The 20,890-nt window shown below is 36.0% G+C and overlaps 1 protein-coding gene across 7 annotated transcripts in view; it reads left to right on the top strand.

Moving 5' to 3' along the window:
• The window catches only part of LOC106176690 (tensin-3), a 117,937-nt gene that overhangs the window by 6,416 nt on the left and 90,631 nt on the right, over positions 1–20,890 (top strand). The window contains exon 1 of one of the 7 annotated variants that reach the window (XM_013559179.3): positions 1,696–2,586. The exons of the other annotated variants lie outside the window; for them this stretch is intronic. Within the exon in view, the coding sequence (XP_013414633.2) occupies positions 2,479–2,586 (108 nt within the window). The 5' untranslated portion in view covers positions 1,696–2,478. Of the gene's footprint in view, positions 1–1,695; positions 2,587–20,890 lie in introns of those variants that run through there. 7 annotated transcript variants of the gene reach the window in all.

The raw sequence follows: 20,890 nt of genomic DNA, 5'->3' as shown, positions 1-20,890 counted from the left end.
GCATTAGCATTAACATATATACAGCACCTTTATCTCTGTATAAAACTTCAAAGGAAGATTATGTAAGGTATGTTTTGTTAAAAGCTAAAATGCAGCTGGCTTTAACTGGTGCTGTTGAGTAAACCAGACCATATTGGGACGGCATCTCATTTAGGTGTTTGTTAAAAGAAGGTCAGGTGTACACAAGCTCATCTAAAGCCAGTGCAAACTCATGGACGCTGAGAGGAAGAGGGGGGTTAACTTTACCCCTATTTAAAAACCTTAAACAAAGTGGAGAAAATGGATAGCTGCTGAAACAAAGATTGCTTGAAAATTTGTAAATACTGGGTCTTGGTCTGATTCAAATTGTCACCCATGGAAACTAATGAACTTTTGACCATATACCTTGACTTTACTTAGCATTAATTGTTTTCTGCATGTATTTTACATTATGTGATGCAACTGAGTTCAAATTATGTCACCGCAACTTGAAAAAAAAATGGGAAGTATGGAATAAGGAGTAGCAAAGTCCATCTCATTAAAAAAATTAAAAACAGCATTCAGCAGCATAATTTTTCAACAATATAACCCAATTTGGTTGACATTTGAGAAAGAAAACTAGGGTGTTTATGTAGACATTTTCCTTCCTGCCATTTTCTCTCTCCACCCATGTTAGTGTCACTCATTCTAGTTCATTAAACTTTTTGTTAAAGGATGCTACAGATCAAATAACATAAACTTTAGCAAACAATTTGTGTTATTTACCAGTTTCAATGATATATTGAAAAAGGAAGAAAGGGAACAGAAAGTCTATTTTTGTTTGCTTTTAAATCTTTAGAATGTTAAAGATGAAGAAGGGGTTATGGAATTTATTTATTAAAAGAAAATGATCAGAACAGAAGTGGTAGTTAAAAAAAAATATCACTAGATAATAAAAGGAGACAAAATACATCAGACTCCTTGTTGTATTTGGACATAAAAATTCTATCATAAACAGGGATAACACATGAACCTACATCATGGAGACACAAGGAAAAAATACTCCAGCCTCTTAACTTCAGGGTGTTTTGACTTGAACAATACCATAGTGTACTACAGGGTTAACCCAAGTCCACTGCCCACTGTGAGTGGCCCAGGCCGATCTAGCATCTGATACACCAGCATAAATAGAATAAAGGAAGGGATACAAGAGATAGCACCCTCCTACACATACAAGGACCTGGACCTCTATGCTATGCTCCATTCTGAACAAGGCTAGAGTGCTCCATAAGTATGATTGTGCATTAAATTGACAGATTATTCTGTGGTCTTTAATCAGCCAGTTTACAAGGAATAGTGCTGTATTTAAAGGAACGGCCAGAAAAGAGGTAAAGGGGCAATCCAAGCAGAACTGCCCCACTGATTGGTACAGTATATCTCGACACATGCAGACAGGACTTTCATGTGCTTGCTTATTCATAACTATCCAGTGGTGTCATGCTGAAGACTCACAGGGATTTATGATCTCAACACATTGATGAGCAACAGAGAACAGCTGACCTGAGGGAGAGTCCAAAGCGCCTTTCTTAAAGTATACCTTGTAAATTTAACATGGACAGTAGAGAGAGTGGCGGAATTAACTTAATTCTGACTTACAGCCGTGTGGTGTCGGTGTCATGCATGCAGCAAGCTTAGTGAGTGAGTGAGGATACTTAAGCTGTGGTTTAACACAGTGTACACACTCTGGGTGTACACACACACATTCTCCACACGTGCTGTTTGTTTAGTGTGGCGGGCTAGGACTGAGCAGGAAGGGGGAGTGGACACAGGGCAGTGGGGCAGTCACATGGCCAGCGTTGACCTGGTGAGACTCGGCTTGACCACTATAGGCCAGTTTCTGTGTTGACCACCAATCTGACCACAGAGTGACAACAGAGTTGACTGGAACGCTTGCCTGGGGCAGTTTGTAGTATTTCTAGTGGTGACACACACCGCATGGAGTTATTGTAGTTTTGGACTGGAGTAAGGGAAGTTAGGGAGCGAAAGAACGTTACATGGGTTATGGACTGGATATGCAGTTTGTTTTGAAAATTTATAACACAATTTAAGGGAGGGTGGTGAGTATTTAAAACACTCTGGAATATAGTTTCCATTAAAAATGAAGTGAGTGTGGCAATTTCATACTTTGCAAGGATAATATGCTATCTGACATTGAGAGGGAATGTGGTGTTCTTTAATTCACCAGGGATTATCCTTGAATAAGAGGTGCAGTGATTTTGTACTTAGAAACAGGATGAGGGATATGTTGCATTGAGAGCGAAAGGAATGCTAGTATTTTATATCTCTTGGATGGGAAAGAACCTATAATATCAAAAGAGAAAGAAGAACTGTGATTTCATATTCTTATCTGAGGAATGGATATCTTCTCTGTTCATACAAATGGAAAGGACCAACATCTTAGGGGTGAAACCCATGGATTATAATAGCTAGGGGGCTGTCTCAACAACGGAATAATGAACGATGAAGTGCGTCAACTGCTGTTCTGCCCGGCCACGAGGAAAGTATGGATATTACTACACGTACGGACGCCCGATTTGTAGGGAAATATCCTGGCCTCTTGGTGTCTATGTGAGTACTTGGGGCATGTGCATTGTTTTGTACATTGAGTTTAATCATGCTTATAATGAATCAAATGAGCAAGTGAAAAAAATTAGGTCTTATGATAGAATGAGAAATGCTGAAATTAATATATAAAGGTGCTGGTTAAGGATTTTCCAAATGACCAACATATGGCACCTTTGGTTTTGTTGTTTCTTTTAATTATTAGAATACACATAAACATATGATACCTGTCTGAGAATTAAGGGGGTTAATTGATAGGTTGTACAATTTGTAAACATGTAGAATAAGCTGAAATATGTAGGAAAATATTGTATCGCACTTATGGAAGCTCACTGCTGTAAGACTATCAACTTGGCTGAGTGCTGACTTGAGATTTCTCAATAATGGGGGGTGACTTGGGGCACATACTTGAGGCAGCAGAGTGCATTTAGTGCTTGTAGATCATTCCTGACTGATTTCCAGTGTGGAAATTTGTTTCAATTTAGCCTGATTTACTCCAGCTCTGCTGAAATGCATTTGGTTATTGAAGTGCTTTAAGAATCAATTACAATTTGAGGTGTATGTGACTGTACATACCTTCACATTAGTTAATAAGGTACAAAGGTATAAAGGACCTGTAATACACCTCACCCCACCCCTTCTTTGGGGTATTTAAAATTCATTTTTATTTATATCCATTTTATTGGTAGGTTTTACGATGTTTGTCATATAATATGTGTACGCCTATGCTAAATGAAACATTCTAATCTGTGACAGAACAGCTCTTATAGATTTTCATTTTTTGTTTTAATTTGTATTGGTGAAGATCTGGGAGATCAATTCAAGAGGTGAAAAATAGAAAAAGGTCTGCTCCTTGGCACATGTACATGTTTGCTACTTGACATAACCATGCAGACATATGGCAAGCTCTCATGTCATGGCTGGTAACCTGATTATGACAGTGATGGGGAAGAAGTGGTGTATACAATCAGAATTACCAGCTGTACACATACATGCACGCATGTACATGCTTTCTACACATTTTGGACTGTACCTGCTTCAGTTTTCAGGTTTTTATGCTTAGTTGTTTCTTTCAGTAATATGATTTTGATAGGCTCCTAGGCATGGGAGGGTTGGGGTTGGAATATGTGATGTGTAAAAAAAAAAGAAAAAAATTAAAAACAAGAGAGAAGAAACAATCTAAGAAAAAATCCCTTTAACCTGAGATGTGCTCCAGTGTTGTACATATTTTATGGATATTCATGATAGAAGGTATGGTTTATGGATGTTTGTTAGTATTTGTGACCAGCTGATGGAAATATCGTTGTCAAATGTGACACGATGTTATAATTGCCAAACTTCAGCCAACTTTCTCAGTCCTTGTGATTGACAACCAATGTGGCACTGGTACCAGTAACATATTTACAAATTCCACTCTTTCAACTTTTAATTTATGACTTTCACACCTGGAAAATGTTGAGATTATACCATGTTAGGCCCATAACTGTCAGTTCATTATCTTCAGGTCTCTTTGTAATGCATTATTAGTGATAGTCATTGATGTTATGTAAGCTCTGTATACCATACCTTTAAATTTAATTGATCCCTCACTTAATTTTCACTAAAAGCATTGTCAACAGTAATTAATTAACTTGTTAGAGAATGTGTATGTTATACTTCTATGTTTAACAAAACATGCATCGGAAAAACCAATCCATTTCTTGGTCCTATGCAGGTGCAAAGGAGAGGGTTAAATAGGTTAAATAAAATAAACACATGATTTATAAGTTTTGATGACTTTACATTTGTTTTTTTTTATATATTTAAATCACAGTGTGTATATATATGCTATTAGGAAGTGGTTGGAGCCAACAATTACTTGTAATGCAAGTCAGCATTTAGACTTAATCCTCTCTTGGGGGGACTAAGGAGACCATCCATTTCCACTGACCCCTTCAATGAAATAGCTGATCGCAACATTCCTTAGTAAAGTATCCATTGCATTGTTTGGTAAAAAACACATTTGGAAAGGAAGTTGTTTAGCCTCTGTTGAAATCAGGCCAGTGTTGAAAGGAGATGGAATTAAATTGCATATTTCAATTAGGGAAGGAAATTGGTTGGTTACAGAGTAAAGGATTGGCTCAAATTACATATATCTGCTCGAGTGAGTCAAATACTTTTTCAGTCTTTTCCTTTTCTCTTCTGTTTCTGGTTGTAACAGAATGATTATCATATTTGAATAACACATGTATCTTCAAGAACTAGTTTGATATCAGTCTTCTCGTGTTTTAATCTTGCTGCAGTGATTACGGGGAAAAGGTGGATCTTGAATTTCAGAAATATTCAGCAGCAAGTTTAATATTTTAAGAATCTCTTCCCTTTTTGTTCTGTCCTCAGTTTGTGAAAACTGACTGACCCAGTGACCCACCCCTCCAAACTGAGGTCTCCAGTGGGGAGAGAAAACAACCTTCAGTTTTCTTTGTCATCTCCAATCTTCAGCACCATGGAGGAGACACCCTATGGGTGTGTGTTCTACGTTTTTCATTCAGGGAGAGATTTGTACGTTGCCTGCCCTTTCGCTTTGGGAGCATCCAGCACAAAGTTAATTAGAACTGTTTTATGACTTGCTCAGTTTAGCAGATGGTTTGTAAGCTCTGGCATATGTGGTAGACTGGAGCGCTATAGTACCATGGCCCATAGGAACCACTCTGTTGTCATACCTCTGATAACCACTCCTTTCGTTCATTGTACAAAACAACTAACTGTGACATTATATAGAAGGAATGTGCAATTTTAAAACATTTGAGTACTTTCTTTGGTTAGGCTACAACAGTTTTAGTTAAAACCGTGCTGAATGTCCCCTTGGTCCTTATGGCTCCCCTGGGAGCAGGATCTTTTCAGAAATGTTCTTTTTTAGTTCTGTTCGTTTAAATTAAGATTTATCACTGTAATATTGAGGTCATTCTGCCATGGGATTTGTTCCATTCAATTAGATAGTGCCAGTCAAATGATTGGATGATGCATAGGTGAAAGGATAAAATATTTCTCAAACTTAAACCAAAATGAAATTTTTTATAGCCATTGGCAAAACATTGTTGATGCTTAAGTACATCCATGAAGAGAGATATCTGTGTTGCCAAGTCATGGATGGATCAGCAAATTTCATTTGCTATCCAGCATAAGTTGCACCAGGCCTACAACTAAGAAAGATGTTTTTGTTGCCAATTCAGTGGTCAGGTATCTAAAGCTGACAGGGTTTGGAAATTAACGATTTAAGAGAAATGACAAGAAAGCTCAAACTGAAGAGGCTGGCAGAATTGCTGAATCAACTGAAACATCGATGAGTGAATTTTTTTTGTGTGTGTTTTGGGTGAGAAGGCATGTTTAATGGGGGAGGGGGGAGACCCTAGGGGTGAAAGTCTGATTTCATTTATTGCAAGTCTTGAGTAAATCTTTTCACACCAGAATAATAGATCTGTTGAACTACCTGAAGATTCTTTTACTGAAGAATTTTTTGCCTTAATGCAGAAATTATTGTTGACTGCCCTTGCGTACTTTTGTGCTCAATTAATTGCCCTCTTAAACTTGGGTGTTTGGTTACCAGGTATTCTCAACGGATAGAATTCATTAGCAGTGCTGGGATGAAGCTCTGGGACTCACGATGTGCTTAGCTTTATGTGCCACATTCCTCCGTGCAGGAAGAGTGCTCGTCATTAGGGTTGTACTTAAAAGGCATAACAGAAATGCAGCTTTCTACTAGATATTAAATCGACTCTGCTGCTGAAATTTGCAAGACTGTGTTATGAATTATATCCTTTGTTGGAATTGTTTGAAAATTGTTAGAATTGACAAGGTTTGAAGTGACAGTGAGTCTTAGAGTTCAAAAGTGGCTGACTGGAATTGACAGGATAGCCTAAATAATATGTTGATTAAATAAGACATTTCTACTGAAATGGATAAGGTTAGTAGGTACCTTGATATTAGGACTTAAGACATATTTCTAATAGAAGACTCCAGAAAAAACTGTCATTTATAGCTTAGAACTGGTGTTGAACTTCAGACTGACCAGATGCTATCTTTTAAGAATTTGGGGATTATTTTTAAGTTATGTCTTCCTGGCCATTTATGCTTTGATTTAAGACCAGTTTTAACTCTTCAAAGGTAGAATTCCCCAGTTTATCTTTCCACTCTTCTTCCCCCTCCTTTCATTGAATAAAATATTTCACTCAATTTAACACCAACTGTTGAAGTTCTCATTAATTATTTTCCTGTTAAAATAAAATCTTAGCTCTAAATGGGATTTTTTTAATGTGTGGGAGGTTAGAGATAAGTATCCAAGCAGTTCAGGATTCTACCACTTCAGATAAATTCTGAGTCAGGAGTTTTTGAGTGTCCTTGTCAACATTTTCTAACATCATGATATTAATCTTTGTGAACCTATGACATGACGGAAAAAAAAGTTATTACTATCAACTTCCGGCTTAACATGATCAAAGTATAATGTGCTCCTATGTATGTGTTCCTTGTATTTTTTATCACTGCGTAATTTTCACATTGTGACACATTTTCAGTACATTATGAGTCTCAGTTGTGATTGCAAATTAAATGAAATAACAAAGAGGATTTCAAATACATTCAAACATGGAACTCAATTTTTAGTTCATTATCGTAAAAATAAAGTTTTTTCTTATTTTACTTTGCAGTCTTTTTGTTTTTAAAGTGAAAAATTTTAGCTTACATTTAATGATTGTTATTTTTCTTAAATAACTGTTTATGTGTTACTTTCTTTATCCTAAAGTGTCAAGAAAAAGAAGGACAATAATTAACAAAACCAGAAATGTCATTTCCTTTTACATATTTATTTAAAACATCAGGAAATTAATAGCATTCAGTTTTAATCAAAAGAAAACTATGGACTGGTACCTAATAGAGTTTACCAAAATGAGTTATTACTCAAGAGCAGACAAGAGGGAGAAATTGTCTTTGTTACGTAATCAATCATGAAGAAAAGTGACTTGGGATTATTATCATGAGCCATCAGTTCCCTTTATTGATTTTTCCCCATGGTGTTACTTTTCATGTTCCTGCATATCTTGCTGTAGAACCTTGGGAGTAGTATACTTTGATCTGAGTGATAAATGTAGACGTGCATTCTGAACTGGCTTGCAATCTACATTTTTATGGCATTTGTGGAATATGTTATTATGTTGTATTGGAATGGCTTAGGCAATTTTTCTTTGTTAATTCTTTTTATGTTCATGTATGATATATTTCATTTGTCTAACTCATGTACTTGCACACACCAAAAAGACCAAATAACACATGCACACGCATGCATGTACATACGCATACACTGAGAGCATCATTTGAAAAATTCTTCACATAATTACAAATGTGCATGTGGCAATGTCTTAAGTATTGTTTAATTGATGCTGATATCTAATTACTGTGCAATATTAGTATATTAAATGTCCTCTCTAGAGTAAAACGTATAACCAGAGGCCTCTCACCACACACACATACACATGCATGCAGGTGCGCACAAACGCACGCACGCACACACACACACACACACACACACACACACACACACACACACACACACAGGCCCGGGACAGTGTACACAGGTCAGCCGCAGGTGTTGATATCTATTGCCTTTGTCCCAGAGCACTTCTATCCTGCTGACTGTCTCTGCCTTAACCCTGTTAATACACAGCTGGTCATTTGTCAAGATTAAAGGACTATTTATTTGATGCTGTCTGGCAGCAATTAGAAGCGCTGCATCTCTTCCACCTACTAACGTGGGTCCTTTAAAAGCTGCAACATCTGTTATAATGGAAGAGACAGTTCCTAAGGCTTGATACTTTTGAGGTTAACAGAATGAAGATGCCAGTCTTCTATATATATCTTTGTTCCTGGCAAAAGAAACGTTATGTTGGTGTTGGTATTAAAATCCAAAATGTTTATCAATAATAATAATAATAATAATAATAATAATAATAATAATAATAATAATAATAATAATAATAAAATTATAGAGGAACATTAAAGGTTGTATTTATCTCCCTTTATCTCCAGTTTCAAAATTGAGAGCACATTTTCAGCCAAATTTCTCATAAAGGGAAAATTAAAATATATGATAAGTTTTGCACCTTGTCCCTATGACAAAAAGTATATATAGCAGAATTTGAAAATGGATGATATTGGGGGGGGGGTTACTCCCCAGCATATTTTTCTTGCAAATCTGACAAAAAAATCATCTTATGTTTTCCTCCAGGCTGTACATGCTTGATGTCTAGGAATACACAACCTTTGAAGCATCAACTTCCCCATCAGAAAAACAACTTTTAACTTAATTTTCATCAGATGGACAGCTATTTGGATAGTCTGAAACTTGGAATGGACCCATTTGCAAATAGATTTCCTTGAATGCTATCGCACTCTTGTTGAATCTCTCTGTATTTGTTTTTTCTTGCACTGACGGCCATGTTCATGTAGGTATAAACAAGATAATGGCTAATGTCTGGCTGCTCAAATGGGATTTGTGAAGGTGCTGGATATAGGAGATGATTGGTGAGCAAAATTGTAGGCTGGGGTATAGTTTTCAGGGTGGTGAATCTGTTGAAAATTTTGAGAGGGATTGAATTATTAATGACTTGCAACTTGAGGTTGATTAAAAAAAACATAGGCATTATCTTATAATTGCACTCATAATAAAGAAATACTACTGGAAAGAAAAACTTACTAAAGAGTAATCTGCATTTTCTCACAGCTCTCTGGTCATGAAAACAAATAGATACCACATAAGTCTGACAATTTCCTTGATGGTTGTTTTTGCTGAGGCAATGTCTTCTGTGTAATAAAACATCAGTTTTATTGAAACCCAAAGCACATTAATTTTGATTGATGACATTATCTTTTAAAGCATTCTCTTCTGTTCCAACTAATTGTTCTTTGCAGTTGGCTGGAACATTGCTAAAAATATTTTAATTATGGTATATCTGACTGACGCTTTGTGGCTTCGACACACACTTTTTAAAAAATTGGCCTGCTAATTAAGTCGAACAGGTGAACCATTTTTAGAACATCTTTTGACAACACTCAGAATTTTTTGTGCTTTACTTTAGGTATATCTCATCGTTTGTCTCTTTCACAAAAGTAACTAGTTGATAAATAAAATGGAAATTTTGCTTTAATTGCATTAAATATTCAAAGGGCCTTTCTTATTTGTTATTCAGGCATATCATAATATTGGAAAACTCTGCCATATCAGTTTCTGAATAAAACTTCATGCTATTGTCATCCTACACTAATATTATCCAACTATCTTTGAACCAAGAAATTAAATAACTCCATTTATTGACAGACAGAAAAAACACATTAGTTGGACTTGTGCCAGCTTCCCATTTGATTCAATGTTTACAAGAGTGCTGTCATTATGGCAAGTCATTAAGCAAAGAAAAGAAACTTCTGTATTAATCAACCCATTCCATTTGCTATCATTATGCAGCCCCCTTAATGGCACCACCATTTAATCGCATTGTTTGCACTAATTAAGGCATGTTCTCTCCCCGTGGAATCCTCTCTGAGAGTATCAGTTTTATTCCAGAGAGGATAACTCGGGAGATGAAAATAGAAAATACAACATGTACGCTTCATCAATTTTTCAAGCCTATAACTGGAGTATGGATTTCTCTTGTGCTTGTGCATTGATCTTAGCCAATTTTACAAATTCCTGCCAAAGTAAACGTCCGGGATGCACAGGAGGGAAGCTGTTATCGTAATTAAGAGCAACGCTGCTTGACCATTATGTTAGTAATGGGTCTTCTTGTGGCACAGTTAAAGCCAAAGATGACAATGGCATTCAGTCGATGTTCGTCAATAATCATGGAAACAAAGTGACACTCACAATGTCCCCAGAGTTTCTGTATTACTTGGAAATTGGAACTAACCTTCAGCGTTGCCAATCGTATTCAGTTTAGGATGAAAAAAGCAAACATAGGCAAAGGTCTTATAGTTACTAAGAATTTGTAATGCCTTTTAATTCAGAAGAATCCAGATATTTTAATATATGTCCTGGAGTGAGAGGATTTTAAACCAATGTGAATTTATTTTCCTGAAAACTTCAAGATGTCCAGATGGGATAGATACTTCTTCAAACTTGTGGACACCTTATGTGGATTCTGTCATCGTGTCTCTGTCAGTGATGTAAGTAAGAAGTACTATTGTATTTTTTCTTCAGAAAATGAGGTTTGCCAACTTGATGTCTTTTAGGGCATATTTATTATTCCTTAACCATACATTTTATATTACCATTAACATAATAAGCCACTTGCTCTGTTTTTTTTCTATTTCTGCTGTATTTTATCATGATCACTCGCAAGCTATATTTTTCATTTTTGTGGTGACAGCTTTCAGAAAGCTCACTGTTTGGTTTGATAGTGTATTTATGGGTAATTTACTCTGGCTGACTAGCTACCACCATATTATCTTTGGAGAAGAGTGTTTTCATTCCCCATCAAGTTTTTCACTGGTGGATAATCTAAAGATTGGGCTGAGCCATAAGAGGATCCTTTGATTTTCTCATTGATTAAACCAAATGTGAAGAGCTAGGTAAATGTTAGGGTGCTTATCTCCAGCGGCCATACAGAGAGCGTGTGGGGAAGGCTCGCCTCGTTAAAACCAACATGCACACACCACTTTAGCTTGGTTCATTATGACTTTGATTAACCCTTAATTGAACATGTGATTGATTTTTTATCAGACCAGTCCAGATATATTTCCTGTTTTGAGAAATGGCTCTCAAAATCTCAGATTATCCACTGGTTTCCAAGAAAAACAAGATAGCAGTACTCCAGTGTATCAAAATAGATTTGCCATTACAAGGAAATGAATACTTAAACCTTACAGTATTAAGCCAGTGAAACTGAGAAAGAAACTTTGTATCAGTAATCTCTATCAGGGCAGAGCAAGGGTCGAGATGATTCTGTGGAATTTGGTCAAAATTGAATTAGTGCAAAATGGTGTGAAAATATGCTCCAGTGATTAAACCTGGGTGCACTAAAAAGAATGGTGAATTAATGGACCTCGTGTTTGTTTTCCAGAAAGATATATTTACTGTATGTTGTCAGAAACTTGCCCTTGGTAGCATTTGTGAATTTATAACAGATTTCTCTAAATGACACAGCATAGGAAGATTAACAATCAGGCTCAATCTCTGTTAAATGAGTTGTTGGACTCATAAATTGTGGTATTTACGTTAGGAGTTAATATATCACTATGTGGCAAAAGCGCTTTAAATATCATGAAGCGTTTTGAAGGGTGAGGACCCAGTTTTCTGATGAATAGAGGTTAGAGAACATAAGCCCCATTTTTTTGTTTGTTTAGGACAACAGATTCACTGTTGTTACTGTATTTTGTTTGAAAAAGATGATAGACTTGAGGAAGCTTCATTATTTTTTGTTTGAAGAGGATGATAGATGTGAGGTGAAATGTGAAGTTTGGCTATGAGGTGCTTTATTCTTTGAGGTAACATCACCGCTGTGAAGTATAGGCATATTATTGATTTGTGACTTTTGAAGCTAGTGGGTGTTATATCAAGGTCAAAGAGGTTAGGGTTTCATTGAATTATATCTTTCATTTCTTTTGGATAAAACAGCAGTTTTTCATTTGATTTGTTTATACCTGTACCCTAAGGCAACCCTTGAGCTTTCTTTATTATTCTCTTATCTTTTAAAGGAAATTATGAAGGAAGAGCACATTTTACTTTTAATTGTAGGAGTGAAATTTTTTCTAAGCTAAGGATATTTTAGCCACTGGCCCTGCAGATTTTATTGGGAACCATGTCCTGTCTCAGGGGCGGATTTAGGGGGTCTTCTGGGTCTTCCGGAAGACGGTCAGATTTTCAAGTTTACATTGACGGGTATCTAATTATTTCTGTCGGAAGACGGTCAAAAAATGGAGGATGGATCAACAAAGATAATTTGGAAGACTGTCAGAAAATAACTCTGGATCCGCCCCTGTGTCTCCCTTCAGATTGTGCCTTAGGATCCCTTTCCATTTAGATACCCCTCTTAACATTGCCTATCAGAACAAATTCCAATGTGAGTAGAGGAATAGAAAGCCCTTATCAATCACAGGTGTCATTTATTAGTCTGTAATCTGGTATTGTCACCCAAAGGTGTAATGTATTACCCAATATTATCATCGCAGACACCTTGATGTGTTGGGTATTATATAATGGTGATGGAGGTGGTCCATATATTACTTAATGTACAGGGTTATTATAGCTTGATTGATAGTTTAATGACTGTGCAGGATGATTGAGCATATAATACAGGCACTGACACACGTAAGACTTTGACATATATGGGTGCATATAATGCTTGCAAGGCAAAGCTGGCAGACATGTAGATGGGGACCTTTCTCGGGAACGGACTTATATATATATATATACAGTACCAGGCCCCGGTTTCACAAAATAAAAAAATAAATAAATAAATAAAAAAACTCAGGTCAAGTTCCCTGGCTAAGAACTTAATTTCCAACTTAACACGGTCACATGCACACATTTTACCCTATCAGGAACAGTGTTACAGCACTTTCATAGAAATCCTAGTCAACTAAGCCAAGGAACTGACCTACGTCTTTTTGTGAAACTGGACATAGGTGCACGCTCAGTAGTTTAAGGTTGTGTGCATGCACATGCACACTCTGAGAGAGAGGGAGCAAGAGGGAGAGAGAGAATAGGCCCTTGTAGTCTTTGCTTTTGAAACATTTTTGTTAGGTCCCTAAACCAACTGGCCTGACTATTAGTCTGTTGGAATTAAATAATTTAGAAATATTCCCATGAGTGATGACATGAAGCCATTACAAATTTTTTTCGTGACCATGATTATTTTAATCACCTGACAGTTTCCTGTCCTGTGCGTTTGTGTGGAGACTGAAGTCTGTCCTGACACTGTGTATTTAGCCCAAGGTACAAATCTGAAAGTACATATAGCCATAAATGATGGGTTGGGAAATTTGACATGTGATTTTGCATGGTAAATCTTTGGTGGTTTTGAATTTTACAGTGAAGATTTTGAACAGAAAAACCCGTCTTTATGAAGGCTGCAGTGTATCTGGTAATGGCTATCAGTATGCTTAATTTTACAGTTGTTGTCAACTGTAATTTTTATCTTGTATAATTCTTCTAATTATGCCTTTCCATTGATTTCAAGTATTATCCCATTGCTAATAATCAGAATTACAATAAATCTATATACAGTCACTGTATTACAATCCAACCCTTTTAAATGTATTTTATGTATATACATAATACCCATTATTTACAAAATCGGCTTTTTTATTATTAGAATATATATTTCAAATCAAAGCAAGTCTGTTTAAGAAGAAAATTTACCTAGTTTAGAGTTTGAACATATCTGGAGCATTCTGTATATATTTAGCTATGCTGAATTCAACTCTGGCAGGGGTGGATCCAGAGATATTTTTGACAGTGTTCCAAATTATCTTTGTTGAGTTACCACCATTTCTGACCGTCTTCCAACAGAAAAAATTAGACACCCGTCAATGTAAACTTAAGAATCTGACCATCTTCTGGAAGACCCAGAAGACGACCTCAATCCGCCCCTGTCTAGTTATATTTAACTGACAAGCACTGGTAGTTTTTCTTAATGGTGTCTTTTGAAAAAAAGAACCTTATGAACAGGTACATCAGCCATTGTAAATTGTCTCATAAAATAGCCATGTTCCTTGATGGGCAGGGAACTGAATATCAAAGCAAGAATTCAAGGTTATGGCATAGTTGCCATAGGGGCACCATTGGTATAAATAATGTAATGAATAAATCATGTAGTTAAAACTGCTGACATAGCCTAAAGCGTATGAAAGAGGTGAAGTTGGTAGCAAAACTGAATATTCAGAGTAGTGCTTTTATTAGATATATATTGCTACGTGAAGGCAAATACATATTAGTAATTAATTTTTACTAGTCTAGTTTGATCAGCTATCTATAACGAGACAACATGCTGTTTTAAACTGTCAGCTGTCTTAAATTAACTGGAAATGGTTGCGACTGACGTCATCACAATACTAGATTCCTTAACATGTGATTTAAGATTACAAGACAGGTTAGGGAGAGGGGGGGGGGAGAGACAATATAATCTTACCATCCGGTGTTGAAGTATGATATACTTAAATTAAGTCTTCCATTTGATAGTAGTTGAATCAATCTTACTTTTAAATGAACTTTACCAGACTGATGAAAGAGAGTAACCCATGGTTATCAGGCCTTCTCTATGGGCTCATTCCCATTGAAAATATCGGTCTTAGTAGATCCATTGAACTCTGTAGGGACTCTCGCTGAATGCAGTCAGTTAAACAGAATAACATGCTTCTTCGAGAACGATGTAAACAAGAGGCATGTTAATCTCTTAAACTGATTGCATTCAGCAGGAGTCCCCGCGGAGACTGATAGTTTCTTTGGGAGTGCACCCTATGTGTGTCTTTATATCACAAATGTACATGGTGGGTGTTGAGTTGTGTTTGACCTTAGGAGGTGATCAGATCTGCTTTACGTGATAAAATTGATAAAATAATATATTATTCTCATAAGGGACATTGAAATTATAAACTATAACAGATATATTTCTCTCTTTAGAGAGATCAGCAATAATAAAGCTTGATATTGCTATGCACTAATATCATTTTAAGCGACTAAACTGTATTACACTTAATATCTATAATCATGCCAGATGTATTCTACATTGTCTGACTTTAATTAATGCCAGAATGAGTTAGGTGACTGAAACCAATCGATTGCATAATTTGTTTTTGTAATATTGTATCAAACTATGGAGTGAGTCTAGCAGTCTGGCAGGTCTGTGTTAGAACGATTTAATTTGGTTAGAAAAATTCAAAAGTAAAAATCAAAATACATTTGTGATCATTGGCCAATCATTGGTTTTAGATTTAGACATTTATAATTGTTTTGGGTAATAAGGAAAATAGGTCATTTTGGTATGATTCCAGTCATTTATATGTGGATATGATATTTTATCATAGCTTTTCATCATGTATTTTAGATTGTATTCTAATTGTGTGTTTACATAGATATGTAAAACCTTTGTCTCATGATTATCAGATGCAATGGAATTTCTATTTGAATTTCTCTCCTTGTGATCATATTCAAAAAGTTCCATATCATATTTTGTGCTGTATGTTGGAGCTGTTCTGGCTGACCTGGAAGCAAGGATAGCAGTGTCTTCCCACCAAATAAACCCTCATAACTTCTGGCTATCTGTGTATACATCCTGGGCCCCCTGTATATGCCTGACTGTGCTCATGGTGTTTATCATGGTCACTTCATACCTTCTTATCAGCCATTGCTAGATTCCTTGTTAATGTGAGCACTCTAGGCCTCCTGTCAGTCATCAGTCTTGTATGAAATGGGGTTGTATTTTAAAGGAATATTGTGTTTCTGTCTGTGTACATATCGTGTATGCTTGTGAATGCACTTGCATTTTGATGCATGTGTACAGGTGCATGTGCGTCAGTAATATTAATTAAACCTGATGCTCTCATTATAAACTTGCCAAAATTAAAAAAAATTCACAGCATATATTAGTTATTTTTAGCCAGTAGCAAAATACTTATAAGGTTGCATAAGTCAAGTGTACATTATGTGTGGGTTTGATGAAAGGTAATAGATAGCTTTTGGTTGAGTTCAGTGTCATAGTATGACATGATACCCATAGGTAATAAATTTCATATAAAAAAAAGTCTGACAATGAAATTTAGCATCTCCACATTGCTGTCAGATCTACCTTGTCTGTCTGTGTCACTTTCTCTCCTTGTTTTTAAATTTCTCTTTTCTTTCTCTCGCTCTCTTGCTTTCTCTCTCTCTCTCTCTCTCACACACACACACACACACACACACACATACACACACACACACACACACACACAGAGCAATGAGTGGCAATGGACTTTCCATTTAGTATTTAAGCTTGAAAAAGGACATGTTTGAATAAAAATGGAGTAAAGGGAAAGGCAGACAATTAAGTCTTAGAATCTACAAAGGACACAACAAGTACATGTATCTTACAGAAAAACTTGCTGAGATACTCAGGGTACCTGCTTCCTGCTGGTCTGCCTGACCACTGGAGGAATTCAAAAGGAATCCAACCAAATCAAAATGAATGAAGGTGCTATTTATGCCCCAATTGTCCACAGTTATTTGCCAAAACACAACTTGCATACCAGTAGAAAATTACAAGCCATGTCTGTTTATTTTGATTTATAAACCCAGCATTCAGGGCAGGACTAAAGGGAAGTTGACTTTAAATTTTACCCTCTTTTTATAATGGTCACTCATTATATTGTCCAGGGTCTGGACTTGGATTGAAAAAGGAGAAGACTGTTAAATAGCACTCTCTCTGCCCTGGTGGTCATTAAGGTATATATACTGTCATGATGTAAATTTTACTCCTTCCATATCATTGTCTCTTAATGATGAAATTGTATGTTTTTATTTTATTAATATTACTTTTGAGTCATTATTCAGTAATCATGTAGTATGTAGAGCTGATAGATGTACTGATTGTAGCCCAATAAACTACTACTTTTACTACTATTATTATTATTATTATTATTATTATTGTACCATTTGGTTCAGACCTATGCTGCAGATTAGTAAAAAGGTTAAAAATACCATGTAATAGTTATCATTGTGGTCCTCATAATTTATTTTTATTTTCATTATAACATAATTAAGTTTTTTTATAGCGATATAATTGTATTTCTTGATGTAATACATTGTGACAGGGCATGATATCATGTCATGTCACTTGACATCATGGTACATTACAGCCTTATTCTAAAATTACAGTTAATCGCCTCTGTCCATCGTATTCAGATACAAAAGAAACTGTGTGCTCTATGATCATCAGATCAATTAAGTTTCAGTCATGTCCGCTTGGGAGAGCATAGAATGGAAGACAAGTTGTCTCCGTAATTTCACAAATGCCTCACTCTGGTGCATCAGCACAATGCCCAGTCTGTCTCCACTTTAATGGCTGTCCTTGATTCAGGAAGGAAATGGGGGAAATTAAATGTTAACAACAAGATAGCTGGCAGTGAATTCAGTCTCACATTAATCCACCGGCATTAAGACCGATTTGATAGCCTACTGCGGATTCATCCACATTTGATCTTGTTACTTTGTTCATATATTTGATATGATTTTAACAATACACACTTGGTTGTAAGGACAAAGCCTGGACATTACATTATCGTAGTGCAATAACAGTAGATTTGTTTTGCACGAAGGCACCATTACGCAAGAGGTAGTAAGTTTTCTAAAGTTTATTTAGTATTAAGAATGCCATTATGCAAGAGGTCACTTTTGTCATTTGCCAAAAAATATCTTTGAAATCAACCCAGCTGAATTTTGCCACTGCTGTTCTGACTTATTTGCAGCAGCCCTTTGTAAGGTATTTGAGAAGTTAAAAGTACATTTCTGAAGTGCATTTACTTAAAAATTTATGGAGGGATGGGGGAAGGAGAAAGAGGAATGTGCTACCTTTAACTAATAAATTGCCTTTACATAGTTAAAATTAGTAAAAATTTAATTTAAAGAAAAAAAGCTGACCAAAGAAAAAAATCCCAATTTGCGAAGGAAAGATTAAAAGTCAAAATTGTCCAGAATATATTAAAATAAAAAAATGTATATATATGTAAAAAGTTGATAATCTGAACTGTTTGGATATTAGCAAGTAAGCATATGTTAACTGTTTATGTGCACCGTAGGGCAGGTAACTCAATCAGTCCACATTAATGGCAGATGTGGTTTAATTACATAATCCTGACACAGTGTGGTTAACCACAGTGACAGTGTGGTTTATAAGTATAAGCCCTTTTCACATTGGGTGATATTATACTGGGTCATACAGTTTATACCTGTAGTGCTGAGAGAGATGCTCATGTATTATTGTGCTACAGGGTGTTTTACTCCCCTTCACGAGTTTGCTTTTTGCTGTTTAGTAAGGTTAATTAATTGGTCATGTTGTGCTCGGAGCCTTAGTTATGGTGACACTCTTACATAATAACCAGGCTATTAAATTGTCAATCTCTCAAAGTGTACTACTGTATACATATAAGATGAAACAGTTCTAATTCCCTCTCTGTGCGAATTCAGGTTATGTTAATCACTACACAGGTAGATCTAAAAGCATCTTCATGTTTTGATATTAGTCTAGAATAAACTATTTCTGTGCAATTACCATTACAGCTGTTTACCTGATAGCCATTTAAGGTGTATTGCATGTTAAAACATTACTAAACAGAATTGTTGCAGCAAACGATTCATAAGTACAATATTATATTTCAGTACTTGCCCTTTGGAATTTGAAAGGAATTTGGTTTTTATGTCTGAGAGTTTTCACCAGATGGGTCTAAAAGCCAAAGCTAAATGGTATTTAAACCACTGAGGAAATTAAGAAGGGATAACCAAGTGTGAAAAAAAATCCCTGAGTGGAAACCAGCATTAATAGCCTTGCAACTCATAACTGTGCTAAAGAACAACATGGAGGCAGTCTTGGAAGACCTTGTAAATGTGAAGACTTATATCTTGACCTTTTTGCTAACAGGGTGTAGCTGGTTAAATCATTCCCTTGTTTTTCTTCTGCATCCAGATCCTTAAATTAAAGAAAATGGAAACCTGCTGATCATATCTGACATCTATGATGCATTCACACAGGGAATATGTAACTATTTTTTTGGAGGTTATATTTTGATATCATAGTATTTACTATTACCCAGTATTGCCAGCCAAGCAGTACAACACCTGAGACCATGGAGTCTCACAGACCTAATTGTTATGGTGACAACTGTCCAATTGTTAGATTATCATGGCATCTTTCAAACATTTCTAAACCTGTTTTTTAGTGTTGGTAGAAATGCAGCCTAGACTCCCCTCTGAGCTAACAGTTGTTGGCCGTCTGCTGCGATCAAATTGCCAATTAACTACCTAGGGGAATTCTGGGTAGCTGTTCAGAAAATTAATCCATCAAACTGACTGAGGAAGTTATGAGAAGTTACAGGATGATGAAGTGTGGATATGCGTGGCTGGTTATTTTTTTCTCTTTTTTTGTGAGTGTGATTATGCAGACATCTGGCAGTTTTGACAGCTTAATGGCTTTGTTATGTGTGGTTGACGACTCTCTCTAGCTATTCCTGACATGCATATGCGTACATATTTTAATGTTTTATTTTTTTAAAGGGTGTTATTCACCATAAAAAATTCAGTACTGCTGCAGTGTAACACCAAAATTAAAAATTTTGCCTGTTGTCTTTCCTTTTCTGCAAAGACATCAGTTAATTAAGAAAAAACAAAAAAAGATTTATTTTTCTTAGTAGACACTTCCCCTTGTTTCCAACGTACTTTTATAATCATCAGCTTTTCCATATTTTACTCAATTTCAGGAGGAGGTATGTCAGTCTGTTAATCTAATTGCATTCAGCAAGAGTCCCCATGGAGTAAGTGAACACTAGCTAAGCCGTCTAAATTCTTTGTGAACAGTCCCTGTGATTAGAACAGGACCTATAACATAAATGTTTTCTCCCTTGTTGGTCCTTATACTCCCTGTGCAGCCTGCGGTTTATATGTCTTTCCTACTGTGTTAATTTAGTTTCATCCTAGACTAATTGGCTCGTTGAGTTTTAATTGAGCATGTCTGCAGTAATTGAGCCTATCCTTGGCAGTGTAACTCTGGGTAATCCCTGGTGTGAGGAGGATGTGGCTGCCCACCACAAATGTCTACATTAATCAGGTTTTACTTGACCACTGATAGATGGGCTGGGTAGTAGAGATATAAGGAAGTGCTTGTAAGCCTCAGGCCTTCTTTCTGGCCTCTGTTATTCTAGGAATTGGAGTAGATAGCCTTAAGGATATCAAGTCATATTTTTCAGTAAATTCCTCTCTCTTTCTCACTCACAGTAAAGTCGCTCGATCTTCTTCCTTTTCTTCTCTCTCTCTCTCTGTTTGCTTTGTTTTTCTATCACCTGCCTGTGCTGTTGTATCAAAATGTTGACGTTAACTAATATTGATAGCTTAGCATGTAATTGTTATATCTACATAACTCAAGTTAGGCATTTATCACTTTAAACAATCAGTATGTTTTATTACTTGATAAATGTTTGGTCATCAGCAGATAGATGTGGGCAGTATTCCTAATATTATCGATTGCTGCAGTAAAGACCAAGAAATATGGGAATTGAGTGAAGTTAATAGTTTCCATTTCAAGTGATAGGCAGTTATTTAGGGATG

The sequence above is a fragment of the Lingula anatina genome, chromosome 2 (assembly GCF_051362555.1).
Source record: "Lingula anatina isolate TDL-2025a chromosome 2, LinAna3.0, whole genome shotgun sequence".
Taxonomy (NCBI): domain Eukaryota; kingdom Metazoa; phylum Brachiopoda; class Lingulata; order Lingulida; family Lingulidae; genus Lingula; species Lingula anatina.
This window is presented reverse-complemented; position numbering and strand designations above follow the sequence as displayed.